Source organism: Pempheris klunzingeri, chromosome 17, assembly GCF_042242105.1.
Source record: "Pempheris klunzingeri isolate RE-2024b chromosome 17, fPemKlu1.hap1, whole genome shotgun sequence".
NCBI classification, from domain to species: domain Eukaryota; kingdom Metazoa; phylum Chordata; class Actinopteri; order Acropomatiformes; family Pempheridae; genus Pempheris; species Pempheris klunzingeri.
Genome location: NC_092028.1, coordinates 2,118,708 through 2,134,846, shown reverse-complemented (window position 1 = coordinate 2,134,846; position 16,139 = coordinate 2,118,708). Strand labels below are relative to the sequence as shown.

At 41.5% G+C, this 16,139-nt stretch overlaps 1 protein-coding gene across 1 annotated transcript in view; it reads left to right on the top strand.

The window, feature by feature from the left end:
- Positions 1-16,139, top strand: part of LOC139217078 (xylosyltransferase 1-like) — a 37,769-nt gene that overhangs the window by 4,262 nt on the left and 17,368 nt on the right. The window contains exons 2-4 of the mRNA XM_070848359.1: positions 8,959-9,508; positions 11,943-12,115; positions 13,434-13,636. Coding sequence (XP_070704460.1) covers positions 8,959-9,508; positions 11,943-12,115; positions 13,434-13,636 — 926 coding nt within the window. The remainder of the gene's footprint in view (positions 1-8,958; positions 9,509-11,942; positions 12,116-13,433; positions 13,637-16,139) is intronic.

Genomic DNA, 16,139 nt, shown 5'->3' with positions numbered 1-16,139 from the left:
TGCTGATCACATGCGTATCAGAGCTGATTCGCATCCTAACAGCCAGGTCAGATCAGATTAGAGGATTGGTTTGGATCAGGTTTCTCTGATGGGATTTATACTTTTTAATCTAGTTTAGATTGTTCAATAATCCCTAAATACTCTGTGTGTGTGTGTGTGTGTGTGTGTGTGTGTGTGTGTGTGTGTGTGTGTGTGTGTGTGTGTGTGTGTGTGTGTGTGTGTGTGTGTGTGTGTGTGTGTGTGTGTGTGTGTGCTCTCTTCTGTGTCTGTGAGGACCAATTTTAGACTGTTTTTGGAAAGCGAGGACATAAGGGCTGGGATTTGGCAAGTAGCTGTGATTTTTTTGGAACTCAAAGCACCAAAAAACTCTCTTTCCAGAAATATTGTTCTTTTATGGTCATTATTTCCCATTTCTGTCCCTTTATTGTTGGGATGTGAATTTCCTTAAATGTGGATAAGTTCAGGTATTAATTAAGTAGATGAGAAGTTCTGAATCATTTTGTGTTCCATACTTAAGTATCATACTTGCGTACTTCAGTTACAGATTACAGTTGGTCATCCCCTGCATGTCCAGTGAAAAGCGCCTGTGTGCTGCTGGTGAATGTGAATGTGATGAACTGAAGGTGAAGAGTTCCCTCATGGGCTGAGAAAACTCCTCCTGGAGCCAAATAAACTGCTTCAGACCGTCTTGGATCAGCTGGAAAACACACGGTCTGTGTTTTTTTTAGAGTTGCATGGTTCTCACAGGACAGCAATGTTACAAACATATGAAGATTGTATATCCCATGATGCATTGCTGCAAACTAAACTACCCAAGAGGAGTTCAAATGAGCTCAGCGTTAAATGTAACGTCCACATTAAAGCAGCAGGGTGATTCATCCAGAAACGGTTTACTGCAGCACGAGTGCTTCTACTTTTGATACGTTAACTACATTTAGCTGATGATACGTTTACCTCAGTGAGGCTTTGGATGCAGGTGTGGTGTCACCAAGAGGCGAGAATACCACTGATATCTGCTGCACGGCTCTGATTTATCAGATTATTGTTGTGTCTTAGTCACCAGTGAGGAGCTCCTCTGCTAAAAGCTTCCAATGATGATTCAGTGTGGTCAGTTCAGTGTTAAGATGTGCTGCTAAAGAGACTGAACCTCGTGTTAATATTCTCCAAATCAATCAGTTGTTTGTTTGGTCTTTTAAACGTCTGTCTCAGTTTCCCTGAGCTCAAGATGGCGTCTCCAAATGTTCGATCATTTCATCCAGTTTACAACGATATAAAACAGAGAAAAGCAGCAAATCCTCACATTTAAGGAGCTGGAAACAGATTTGTTTGTATTTCTGCTTGCAAAGTAAATCTAACTATTATTCAGTTTTCAAAGTAGTCGCTGATTCATTTTCCGTATGTCAACTAATCACAGCTAACAAATGTTTCAGCCTGAAGTAGGTGAAGCAAGGAGCTCCTCTTATTCCAAATGACACTACAAAACATCCGTCATATCCTGGTGCAGGAGGTCCAGGGGGAACTGGTGATCCTTGTTTTAGACAGAAATAAATATTCAGTTTATCACAAGTTACCTCATACAGGTCAAGATGGTAGTAGATGGTAGATGATAGTATAAATAATAGCAATGATTATTATCATAATAATAATAATCTTCAGATGTGTTGTTGGTGATCTCAGTTCCTGTTCTAGTATTGTGTGAAACATGCTTATCTGTGTTTGTAGGAACAGAGAAACATGTGATTTATGATATTTCTAGTGATTTATTCTTCCGCCTGTTGAAATGAAGTGAGAAGTGCAGGACGTAGTGTCTCAGATGATTCCTCTGCTCAGCACACACCACGCTGCCATGTTATCGTCTCTATTGGCGATTAAGCACAACACACTAATGTTAAAACTAGAAAGCTGCTTTATGCTTTTTTTTCCTCTTTTCTTTGAGATAATTCTCACTAAATCTGGCATAGATAGACTTAAATCCCTGCTGTAATCCCGGGTCGTCCAGCGGTCCCAGGCTACTGCAGCCAGGTTTCACAGCACCACCCCGTCCCTCATAATAGTCCATTTAGCTTACTTTCTGTCCATCTGGCTCTGTTTTTCCTTTGTCTCACCAGCTCTGTTTCCAGCGTTTTGTTTAGCAATATAGCCTCCAGTCTTTTCCTCTGGGAAGTAACTGTGTTCAGGTTTTGTGATCCTTATTAGTTTTGTTCTCTTGCTTCGTCTTTGGATGAAGAACAAACAAACTGTGGGGTTTGATGGTCTGAAGACAAAGTCCTGCTTACAGTCAAAAGGTTCATGGCCAAAACCTTATTTGTTTGATCCTGCTGCATGAATGATGTATAATAAGACAGATCTGGAGCTTGAGGACACGTCACTCAGTTCTGTTTAGTTGTTTGTCAGGACACCTTGTTGTGTATTTGCATCCTATACTGAGCACATTCATACTCTCCAGAGGATGAACCCACACTGTGGGGTTTAACTCTTGTTTTTAGTAGAGCTGAAATGATTAGATGACCAGTCAAGTCGTCAACAGAATTAGTTCATCATTAGTCATTTTCAGCTAAAAATGGTCACCAGCTTCTGCTTCCAGTCCCTCAAACGTGGGGATTTGATGCTTTTCCCTGTTTTGTGTCACTGTGGATTGAATTTGTGTTGTTGGAGTGTTGTTTGGACAAAGAAAAGGAAACTACAGGTGTCACCATGAGCTCTGGGAACGTATGATTATCTATCTTGTAACGAGATGAGATGCGTCAGGATGTGCATTCATCAGAGCAGCACATCAGAAGCAACGTCAGGGGAAGAAGAACATCTCAGTCTTTACTAGCTGGTAACTGTAGAAACAAGTGGCTCAGTCAGCAGGCAAAGAGACACCACGATCACAGCTCTCTAACACATCCAGATTTAGTTCAAATTGTAAAAGATTTTCCAGAATATCGGTATAAGAAAATACACATTATTGTGAATTTCCATGCACTACTGTTGAACGAAGAGTAGAAGTTGGCCTGTGGAGATGAACAGTAGATGGAGCTGATTCTCCAGTCGGTGCTATAAACCATCGCAGAATGGTTCTGGCATTAAGAGATCCAGTCAAAGTTCACGAACATGAATTCAAATATTACATTTATGTGTGTTTCATGTATTAATGTGGGGAAGGTTACAGTCTCAGTGGTCATTCTTTAAAATGGTAAATGTTTGCATGGGTGACCTTTAGTGGCCGCTGTAGTCACGACAGGAGCACCTCCATAACTAGCGTACTTATTTTAACCCAAGCCGTGATGTCTTAGTGAAGCTAACCCAGTAGCTTTGGTGCCTAAACTTAACCAAGCTGTGACCGACTGTCATTTTGGGAGTCATTAGAAAGTGACCTGATCTGTCATTTCGGTATGAGGACATGTTGCACTGCTCCAAATGCTCCAAATGTTTTGGTGCTATTTCAAGCACAATTACAATTGAGAAAAGAGTAGTTGGATAGAAACACATTTGGAGTGATTACCATAAAACAGAACAGTCACACATTCAGTAATGAAACAAGGAGGACCTTCCCACTAAGTAAGGGGAAGAATGTAAAACACTACTCACTGAGGGGATTATTCTGAAAGCATGTTACAGTCTGATTGATCCGTCCGTCTAGTGCTGTCCTGGTGCTGATCGACAAATCTGAACTATAAATGAAAACTGACATTCATAAAAACTCAGCAGCAGCAATATGTTTCAGGCTACATGTTCCCACAGGTATACTGAGTACACACACACACACACACACACCTACAGTGTGTCTGTTTGTTTGATTAATACATAACCGGGGCCTCTTGATGCTGTACACAGCCTGGTGAAAGAGCTCTTTATTGCTTATAAAGGCCAATATGAAGGTGTTCACTCACTCACACTTGTGAGGAGAGAAACCTTCTTGTTAATTATAAACACAGACGTTCCCTCCTTCACTCTGAACTGAAGAATAAAGTGTGTCTCTGGGTTCTTTAACGCCTTGTAATAACAGACTAACAGAAATAATTACTCATGATTGGAAAAGGATAAATGGAATGAAATGAAAGGAACCTGAAACATTTTTATTTGAAAATCCACCCAAATATGTACTGAATATATGAACCATTCTGAGTTGGTTTTCCAGATATATCAGTATAAAATTGCACATGTTTTTTTTATTAATTTTAATTATTTATTAAAAGTAATTTTATCCACATGACCCACTCCTCACTAATGCAACGGCTGAAATCCGTCCGCTCAGATTCATGAAAGTTTAATCACCACACAGATATTTTGAAGTTCCCGGGCCGTGAAAGACTTTTATACATTTATACATCGTTAACACTGTGCTGAGTTACAGAGAAATACAAAACTGTAATAATAAGCCTTTAAAAATAATAACTAATATTTTAGGAACACATGCACAAACCAGCGAGGAGCCAGTCTGAATATTTAGTTAGTTTATTTCAACACAGTAACATGACTGCACCTTCTGGAAATGATCCTACACTGTTGTTCCTGTTTCCTGTCCAACATATATCTATCTGTGAATAACTATCTAATAACCAGCCATGTAAATCTAGTGTCTGGCTGTTCACTTCCTTCCTGTCCATTGTTTCAAATTAAAAGCCCTCTAGAGTTTTTTTACACAATCCAGCCACATACTGTTGGTTTTGACCTAATTTTGACAAGGTGCTGCTGCCAAATGGAGTTTGAGTTTGTTTTTTTCTGAGACCAACCGACGAATGAAACATTGGTCAAGAAAGACTATTCTCAAGTAACATTTGGCCAACCATAAGAGGGCAGCGCCACTAAAAACACAGATTTATCCTCATGAGTGTAAACGTGGCCTCTAATCAACAGATGTCACAGCAACAGGTCTCCCTCCTTCCACCCTTCCCCTCTCTTTCTCTCTTTCTTTCCCTCTCTGTCTCTGCCTCCCCTCTATTAATGTCTCCTGCCCCGGGCGCCTGAGAGAACGGGCACTCCTGCCTTCTTTCTGTCGCTTTATCATGGAGCAGCAGGAGGTCTGAAGGCAGCGTAGACGACTTCAATAAGAACCTGCTGAGGAGGAGAGAGGCTGAGAGCAAACTGACTCATACAGCAACACAGTTAGCAAGAAAGCAATGACTCTGTGTGTGTGTGTGAGTGTGTGTGAGTGTGTGTGTGCATATAAAGAATGATGTCTTTGTAGGTAAGCGGTGGTGTTTTAGCTGTGACCAGTCTCCATGGAATGCACAGGCTTCTGGGAAAAAACGCAGAAGGATTTGTGAAGGAGAAAGAACCAGCAGTTTGTATTATTGTGTCAGCAAATTACAGCCAGAAGGTCAAAAGGACGCTTTTACAGTTTGAGTGTTCTGCTTTATTTACAAGGACAAATGAACAACGAAGGAAATATGTCAAGAAGAGACTATAGACTGATAATAAACACCAACTGATGATTATTTTCATTAGCAAATAATCTGCAGATTTTCTTCCTCTCATTTGGTCTCTAGACTGACAGAAAAGATTGAAAAATGTCCATCAAAGTGTCTCAGAACCGAAGGTGATGTCCTCTTTAATTCCTTGCTTTGTCCAACCAGCAGTCTAAAACCCAAAGATGTTCAGTTCATAGGTGATTCTATCACAGACGACCAGGAAAACATCATACTTCAGAGGCAAGAACCAGTTTTGACAATTTCTAAAAGTTCTAAAAGTAGTTTACGTGAAGTCTTCAGATGGCTCGTTTCGACATTTCAACATATTCTGTTTACACAGATATAAAACGGAGAACAGCAGGAAATCCTCACGTTTAAGAAACTTGAAGTAGATGTTTGTCAGTTTTGCTTGATAAATGAATCTATACATTTTACATGAGAAATAAACTTCCCCTCAAACTCTGAATGCTATTACCTGCATTCGTATTGTTTACATTAACCTAGCTAATAATACATTATGATGAAAATAATTGTCATCTCTTACATAATAACATATTAGAACAAAGACTTTACTATGTATATCACTTAATTATCAACTCATAAACCTGACTTAAGCTCACAAGCTGTTTCACTAATTGCGACCTTCTGATTACGAGGAGATGACCTTGCTCAGTGCTCACCACCTCCACGGTCTTCTCCTCATCAATGTTCAATTCTAATATTGTAATCTGTAAAGAGAAATATAGACTAGATGATTTTCGGTCCCTGGGACATCCAGGTGGCCCAGTGGTTCAGGTACATACTGTGTTTAAGTTGAAATGACCCCCCACCCTGTGTTTCCTGTCCGTCTCTACTAGCTCTTAATAAAGGCTAAAATAAAAATATCTTGTGAGTGTAAAAGCTTCTCTCATCTGGATTGTAAGCATCTGGACATCGTTTAGAGATTTTTAGATGGTAAATCAGAGAGAGCTGAAACAGTTTAGCTGTTTTCTCGTGTGAAAATGTCCAGAGAATCAGGTGGGACGTTGTCTGAAGTTGCCCTTGCACATATAGTACTGTGTCTAGCACACAACCGGATGTTATGGCCATGACGTGTTCTATACTGGCTCCTGGGTAGAGCTTGTGTTGGACTGTAGGGTAATGGTTGGTTGTCTAGTTAGTTAATCAATTCTTTTTTTAATTAGTGGTTTAGCCTGTCTGATCTAAAAGTTAAATGGTTTTGTTAATGTTGTATGATTGTGTGATATGATTGTATGAATATATTTGGACTGTTTGTGGGGGTTTGGGAGGTTCTGATGGGCATTTCTCACTTTTTTCTGACATTTTAGAAACAATTGATTAATAGGGGGAAAGAATTAGCATAATCAGACCAGATTTCTGGAAAAACAAACTGAACGTCTTTCTACCCGGCACCCCCGTCAGGACAAAGCTGTAAGAATGGATCGATCCTTAGTATGTAAGCTTGATCTAAAGTATGGAGTGTGTGTGTGTATTGATGCGTGGCTTCCTATATACTTCTACACTCACAATAATACTGTAGCAGGAGAGCTGGAAATATTCACTGTGACTCCACACACACATTCCTCTAAGCTGATATTACAGATGAGATAATGAAAGGTTGTCTGAGGAGCAGGTGGCAGGAGCTGATATTACTGCCTTCCCACAGGAACTCTGTGTGTGTGTGTGTGTGTGTGTGTGTGTGTGTGTGCATAAATACACACACTCAGAAACTCTCTTTATCCCTGGAAGAGACCAATATAGAACTATCTGTCGGATTAAAATACCTATTGAGGTCATGTGGCTTTGCTTCTTTAACACACAGACATTCATATAAATCACCACGTGACTCTGGGGGGTCAAAGCCAAGACCACAGCTGCCTGCGTCTCAGGGGTCAGAGATCACTTCCTTTAGTGCCTTTTCACTTCTCTGTCTTTTCCCTTGAAAGAGAAAGTGGATTTGATGAGTTCCCTGCATCAGGACGTCAGGGACTGTGTGGAGATTTCTTAAAAATAAAATACAAATAACAAATATAGATTCTAAATCTGCACAACTCTGAATAAAGTTAGAACTCCACTGCTAACTCCTTCAGCAAAAAAGATGATTTACATTTAAAATAAAAGGATCTGTCTTGTATAATCGCTTTGTGTCCTTTGGGAGCCTGACAGTAGATTCAGTGTGAGGTGCCAGATGTGAGTAGTTTTGGAGTTTTGATTTTAGAGTCTAGTAGTTGTTGTGGTCATCATGGCATCATGACAGTCTTGATTTCCTGTCCTCAGCACAAAAAAGGACATAAAACTCTAATGATGATAATAATGAACTATTGGTTTCATCATCATTCATCATAAGGAACAAACATTTTGGAGGTGGTTAGACCTGAATTCAATGTCAATGTAGAAGTAAACATCTGGCTATTTTACACATCCAGCAGACACCAAGCAACAACATGATTCGTTAGGAGGTGTCTTTGTGTCTGTCTAATGAGTACAAGTCCAATAGTCTCTCTTCTAGCTCTATTTTTGGTCTCCACCAGCGCCTGAGAAAAATGTGTGGCTCTTTAGCTGCTAAATGCTCCATGTTCTTCACCAGCTGGTCTCTTACTGTGTCTGTGTGGCGCTGAGCAGGTAGAGTGCAGTTGGTTTATCGCTGTGCCAGTGAGGTTGATGAGAGAGCTGAGACTGGGCCATAACCCCGAAACAATGAGCAGAGAGATGCTAAAAGCCTTCATAGAGCTGCAGGGAACTGCAGAGTGTGGGCTAATTCAGTGTAGCGTCATCACTGCTAGTGACCCTCTGCTGGTCATTTGATCCTTTATTAATATAAAAGTAATAATTCAACTGAACTGCCTGAACTGATCTCGTGAAGGAGAGTGACAGCACTGTTATTCAGTCCAAAAGAAACAGAAAGGCTCTCACACACACACACACACAGATATCATACATGTACTTGTCTGATCAGCTGTGAGCATATTAACACACTTAAAATCCTAACATGCTGATGTGTAGTGGGTTGAATAATTAACATGTTTACTGTCGTGATCACGTTTACCATTTAGCGTGTTAGCATGCTAACATTTGCTAATTAGCACTAAACACAAAGTGCATTCAGTCATTATTTTTTATATAAACCAAAGTATCAGACACGTTAAAACGCTGACCTGATGATGGTGCAAGATGAACCAACAGATCATCCTGCAGGGAACATTTTATTCCACAGCAATCCATCCAGCACTTGTTGAGACGTGTCACTCAGGAATGTCAACCTCATGATGGCGCCAGACAAAACCAAACTCATCCTCTGGGGAACATGAATATGTGAAGCTGATTTCATGTCAGTTCATGCCGTACTACTCCTGGAGCCATGCTGCTTACATGGCTACAAACGTTAATCATACTAGATCTTGGAGTAATCGTATTTGATTTTGTTGCTGTTTGGAGTTCACACATGTAACCACGTGTGGAAAGGAAGGTGTCTGGTGTCTGTAGTCACCATGTTGGCTGAAGAAGTTTAACAGTACTTTCAGAATGTCATTGTTTTACACAGATTTCTTCTTCTCCATCACAGGACGTCTACCGTTCCCACCGGCCTAAAGAGAAACTTCACCTGGACAGCAACAACAACGAGAACTCCGTCCCTAAAGACTTTGACTCCATCGACAGCAACAGCAATCTGGGAGCTCGATCTCAACGCCAGCGACTGCCAGTTGCAAACGGCAAGCGCAAGTTGGATAAGGCCCAAGCACAGAGCATGCTGGGAAAATCTGCTAATGAGGTCCTCAAGCATCCTCCCATCCAACCCAGAGTGATGGGCCACAATCACAACCGCACCCACATCCACAAACCCCACCCCCAGGTGCCAACCCTCTCAGCACCTGTACAGGGGTCCAATCAGGATCCGCCGTTCTACCAGGCGATGAAGTCGGCCACTCAGCTGCCGCCCGATTTGGAGCCCAGGAAGGAGCACCCTCAGTGTGAGATCAGCGGGAAGGAAGCCATTTCAGCTCTGTCTAGAGCCAAGACTCGTGAGTGCCGGCAGCAGATAGTGGAGGTGTACTGCAAACACAAAGAGAGGGCGCTGATGCCTGAGAAAGTGCCCCGGTACTGCCCCATAGAAGGTAAGAGCAGCAGAACAAACACTTCAGAGAAAATGTTTGGTACATTAATGATGCATGATGATGTAACTCCAGACAATAACAATATTCATGTCTAATATGATTTTAGTAATAGTGTACTCTAGTTTGCAGACTAAAAGTCCTGGAAAACGACACATTCAGATACTCAGATACTCAGATTCCTCCGTGTTCTCGTCCACACAAATGGAGTTTTACGTCACTGAGACAGAGAGTTTTTTAAAACACCCTCAAAACTCCAGTTTCTGTGTGTCAGTGACCTCCCCTCAGTTCACACATGCCCACTGTTATCATGTGTTAAGAGCATGAGCCTGAAACGACAACAATGGCTGCCTACTGGTTTACTTTTGGTCCGTAGTGCTGCACCATGTCCACTGGTCCACTTTTGGCTCCTTTTATTAAAATGAAAAAAACATAGACTTTATCGCCATCTACTATCGCCCGGCGTGCTTGGAACCATTTTTTGTTTGATTGAATTTGTACAGAGGAATAATTCCAAGTCAAAGTCAAGTTATACTTATGGGTGTAATACAGAGTATGAGCACACAGAAACATTATATATAGTTAGTCTAGATGTATTAGCCTATGATTTACGGCCTGATTTATCCCTTCAAGTTAACACAGCTAGTGATTGAGCCTGTCAACAGATGAAAGGGTGACACGCTGAAAGACAGAAAGCGAAGGAATTGGTCTAACGCATGGCTGCTTTGAGCTGGCAGGTTGCAAAAGGCATATTTATTCCCAGTTTACCCCTTGGGAAGCATTTTTAACCCGGCACGTGCCAGAGCCACAAAGAGGGTGTCCAGTTTGTTGCCAGTTCTATTTCCAGGGACTCCGAGCATGAGTGGACCACGAGGATGATACTCATCCAGCATAATTACACCCCAATTAAACAAGCAGTTTGTAGTCTTATTTTTGGAATGGCTGACTAATGATTTACTTGTAGTCATGCTCAGAACCACCCTGGGCCATTTGAGGTTTAATTTATATGATTATAGGTTGCTTTGATGATACACTACTCATTATATCCACAGACTGAAGCCGGGCTGGAGCAGCGATGATAGATGATTTGGTTTGAATTTACATCCAAGTTTGACTGACATGTGTTCCCTCTTTTAAAGAGAACAAAAGGGTTGTTGAAACAAAGTTTGGGGTTTCAGTGCTCAGGCAGGCATTAAGTGTACATCTCTAGCTGTGCACGACTTCACTCCTTCTGTCTGCACAGCAGTGCACGGCTGAGCCGCCTGATTACAGTCATTTCTCCTCAAACTCTAATCCCAGCATGCCCCACAGCTCAGGAAGGTCACTAATTAGGACAAGCAGGCCTCAACCCGCGCCATCTTTAGAGTGAGCGTGATGATGGAGAAGCATCGGGCTGTCAGATGGTCTGTATACACAAGAGGCAGATTTAGCTCAGCCAGCCACAGACAGAATATTTCCAGGAAAGACGGAAGTGAAGATGTGGGACCAGAGTGGAGAGCAGGGTTGACAGTGACACTGTCCTTAGGGCTGCATGTAACAGTTTTTATTTTTGTTACAGATAAATCTCTTGATTATGTTCTTGGTTAATTTTGGTCTACAAAACATTAGAAAACAGTGAAAAATGTCCATCACATCATCCCAGAACACAAGTTGACCTCATCAGTTGTCTTGGACATCGAGTCCTTAACCCAAAAATATTCAATTTATCATGATGCAAAACCAAGAAAAGCAACAAATTTTCACATCTGAGAAACCTGGAACAATCGACTTTCTGAAAATTTTGCTTGAAAATGGACTTAAACAATTAGTCAGTTATCAAGGTAGTTTTATTTAGTCCTCTGTCAGTTGATCTTCTGTTGATCAACTAATTAATTCATCCACTAAACGTTGCAGCTCTTGAAATATTTCATCGTGCTCTTGAGACCCTGAAACACAAAAACAGCAAATTGTGTCTGTCTTCTTGTTTCAAGTTTGGGATCAAAGTGCTGGACGTCAGTATGGCTGCAACAATCATTCAAATTATTAGATTATTAGGATAATTGTCTCGACTAACTGATTGTTTTTTAAAATGAAAATAAATCAGAAAAAAAAATCCTGAAACCAGATGTCATGTTTCCAAAAGGCTTTTCATGTTTGCTTTAACTGGCCAAAACCTCACAATATTCATTTTCCATGAAAGACAAAGAAAAGGAGCAAGTGGTCACTGAAATGCGGGAACCAAACAATGCTGTTGAATATGATGTATTCCATATTTAAAATAGTGGCCAATTAATTTTTGGTGTCCTTTTTGTAGAAACAAATGAGTTCTCAGACTTACATGAACTGTATTTGATTGATTGATTGATTGATTTCCAACAGAACATTAAAGCATCATTAACTTTAAATCATGTTTAAATGCCCCTTGAGAAGTGCTTATGACCTTGTCGTCTCTGTCCAGGTAAGGCTAATGTGAACATACAGTGGGACGAGGACCCCTCAGATGCTGCCCAGCTTGTGCCTGTACGAATCGCCTTCGTCCTGGTCGTCCACGGCCGAGCCTCGCGGCAGTTCCATCGTCTATTCAAGGCCATCTACCACACGTCGCACTACTACTACATCCACGTAGACCAGGTGAGACCACTGGCAACTGTCCTTTCAGGTGGGACGTCACCCTGTGTCAGAGCCAGAAAAATAGGGACAGAGCATTTGTCAGAAAACAACCACAAAATACATGTACAGTACTAACACAAACCAAATATAACTTGCATCTCAAAAACAAATATAACGATACAAATTACAGTGGATGCTGCCGATAGTGATCAGATACAGTGACAGGATCATTCCCATGCTGTTTCAATAATTGGGTCACACACTCACAGTGTTCGTTTTGGGTCTTTTACTGCATAACTCGTGGAAAAACATTTAAAAGCCAGTGCTGCGTGCACAGCTTACGACAAACTGCCAAAAGGAGGCAATGAGATTCAGCAGCAAAACTTGGTGTTCCTCAGCCCACCGTACTGGCCATCTGGCATACTGGGAGAGATCACAGTCGGCCAGTAGACCCGTCACCCAGGGTGATGCTCTCTGCGTGCTCTGGGTCCAGGGCTGAGTTTGTGTCCCAGTACACCCTGCTACATGAGAAACAGCCACAGCTGCTGGTGATGGAGACAGAAACGACTGTGCTCAGGTAAACCACCTGTGGTCGCAGCTGCCTCGTCAGATGGATTGTGTCACAAAATGCGAAACGTAACAGATAGCGAAGCTGTCCATTTCATTACCTGACACTGATGCAATAAATGTAAAATTATCAGTGAGGTGGTAATCTGCATGAGAAATTAAGAAGATAGACTATAAGCGATTTCCACTGTACAACAGATAAACCACAGTCAGACACCCAGACATGTACATACATGTATGTAACTGTAATACAGAAAGGCACGTGAACACCTGTTCCAATGTAATACTTCATCCTACTGCACGAAATAAATGAAAAAAACAGATAATGCTGAGAATCATAACTCAGCATCCCAAGTTTTTAATATTGTCAGGATCTCCTATTTATTAATATCTTTTATCTTTGGAGAATCAAATATATAAACATCGCCAAGCGAAACAACAGTGTTCACTACGTATTTTGATCATCTTAAACACCATGAATAATATTGAGAGAGGACAAAGGTAAAAGGATTGTTTATTCAGTCTACCTCCTGCTGCCAAAAAGATGAAGCAGCTGGACAGTACCAAAATAAATGCATGATGTCCTCTTCTTCCTCATCAGCACCACATCTACCCATATAACCCTCAGATATGACGACTGAAGTCAACACATTCATTCCACTGATACAACCAACATTACGTTTGCTCCTAGCAAACACTTTGGCTAAGAGTTCCTGTGGAAACTGAAAATGAGCCTCCTTCTTGTTGTCTTTCCATTCTCCACCCTTCTCAGAGGTCCAACTACCTCCACAGAGAGGTCCTGTCTCTGGCCAGCCAGTATCCCAACGTTCGAGTGACTCCCTGGCGGATGTCCACCATCTGGGGCGGGGCCAGCCTGTTGACCATGTACCTACGCAGCATGGAGGACCTTCTAAAAATGGCCGACTGGTCTTGGGACTTCTTCATCAACCTCAGCGCTGCAGACTACCCCATCAGGTGAGGGACTGGGTCGGTCGCAGGAAGCAGGTCGCTCAGCTCTTAGTGATCAGATTCATTTCACTGTTTTAATGCCGGCTGTTTGACCTTTTACTTGACACTGAAACTGCAAAGACACTTTGTGTTGATTTTGGCGACCCCTGGGGACTAAAGTGGTAGTATAGCAGGGGACAGGCACGAAGAATGACTTAACAGAAGCAGCCAATCTTCACACTGACGGTCTTGTGTGTTTGTGCTGGTCACATACAGCTGAGACGGTTTCATAAGCAGTGACAAACCCCTTGTAGCTGCTTAAAACTAAACCAAAAATAAATCCAAAGAAGTAGTCCAGGTGACAACCTAAATCTGAGGATCAGGTGTTTCAGCCAAAAACAGCCTTATCAGGTGTTCTATTTTTGCTGAAACCTAAAGACAGAAATGGTGTCAATGAAACAGGCTCCAGATCCATAAACGTTGGGCTGATCCCTCCATTGTAGAAGCCTGTAGGAGATTTACCCATCATGCCAAGTTCCTGCCTAACGCACACAGTACATTGATTTGTGAAAGCACTGTGGCAGCTAATGACCACTAACCAGTGGCCTCACAGCCCTGCGGGCCTTGTTGGGTTTGTTTAAGGTCTTATGGATCAGGTTACGTGGCCAATAGACCTGAAGTGCATTTGCTCTGAATGGATTGGGGGTCTATAGCTTTGAAGAGGAGCCCTGTAATGGCTGTCTTGCTACTTAGGGATTTGAGGGGATTTGTGTTGTTGAGGAAAGAGCTTGGCTGTGAACACTGAAGATATTGTGTGATGTGATGATTTGCTTGTTTCGGCTGCAGCACTGAGGAAAAGAAGTAACATAAGGAGGTTTGTGGGGGATATGATTATTGTTGTGTTCAGCTCATCGGTGTGTTTAAAGTGGTGCAGAGATGTTGTCATTCTTTAAGCAGGATGAAGTCCACATTTGAGCTGGTTGTGACCTCCATGGAGATCCTATATTTCGGCAGTCATACGTCCGTGATTTGTGCTAAGATTAAGCTCCAGTGTGCAGCACTTGGGTTATGTTAGGGACAGTAAAATCTGTACAGTTCTATCAGCCCATTTATAGCCACTATAGCTGGATTTCCTCTGCTGTAGAGCCATGCCATCTTGGCTATCTCAGTTGGTATTTTAAGGACATTTTTTGGAACCGTTAGTGCATGAAAGGCCTAATAATGTAATTTGTTATGTAATCTGCAGATTACACCCTTGATTAACCTATGCATCATTCTGTCTATGAAATTTCAGTATGAATAGTGAAAAATGCCCATTAGAATTTCCCCAAGTGCAGGTTGACGTGTTCAGATGTCTTGTTTTGTCCGACCAACAGTGCAGAGCTCAAAGATGGTCAATTTACAGTAATGTCAAGAGAAACTCTGTAAACACCCACAGAATACTTTGAGTTTCTGCTCAACAAATGATTAAAATAAACAACCTCATAAAAATGCAGTAGTTGTGCACTTCACCCCAGGGCAGCTTTAAACCTGAGGTCAGGATTTGAACTAATCCCCAGTTTAACCCAATTATCTGAACCAAAGCATTTGAAAGTAAAGACAAACTCTCGGTTTTAAATGTCTGTTTTTGCAGACCAACTTCATGGTTCAGCTCTGACCTTTCATCCATCGTGTGTGATGTTCAGTGGAGTTGTGTGTGGACCCTTTAGGTGTGCTTCTGTTCCAGTTAAGTAGCTCAAACACGTAAGATTCTCAGGCAGCTCATGTCAAATTTAGTTAAAATAAAGTTCATTGGCAAAGTTTTACTACAGCGCAACCTTAATTCCATTCTTAACCCAAAACTCAAATCCTGATCCTAAACTTAAATGTTTCCCTCAAAGAAAAACAAATCCAGAGACTAATGTTTGTCTTAAAAGTGCCAATATTGAACAGTCTCTTTGAAGACTGACAAAATGTCAGCATGGGAAGTTCTTCATCTTTCTATTCTTGGATAGAAATAGAACAACACACACACACGCACACATAGAGATCCATTTTTTTCTGCCATCCAATCAAAATGGGTGTTTGAACACCCTTCCAGCTAAAATCCATAGCACTGCCACAGTATTAGCACAACCACCAATAGCTGTGACATCATTCAGGCACATGGTGGTGTGTGTGTGTGTGTGTGTGTGTGTGTGTGTGTGTGTGTGTGTGTGTGTGTGTGTGTGTGTGTGTGTGTGTGTGTTAGTAGCCACTATATGTTTCTCTCTGTCAAGAGAAGGTCATGTAAAAAAAAATAATGATAATTAAGCTGAATATCAGCTCGTTTCAGAGGATCAGACCAGTGACAGAAAAACTTCCGACCCTGTTTAGCTTGTTTCTTGTCACTGGGTGGACAAAACTGTACAGGAACAGTTCCATCATTTTGGGAAATTTGCTTATTTGCTTAACTTAGCTGTGAAGATTGATAACACTCTCCTGGGTGTAGTTACTATGACAACAAACGGGACGCAACCTCCCATTATAATTCGGTTTTGGAGCAGATTAA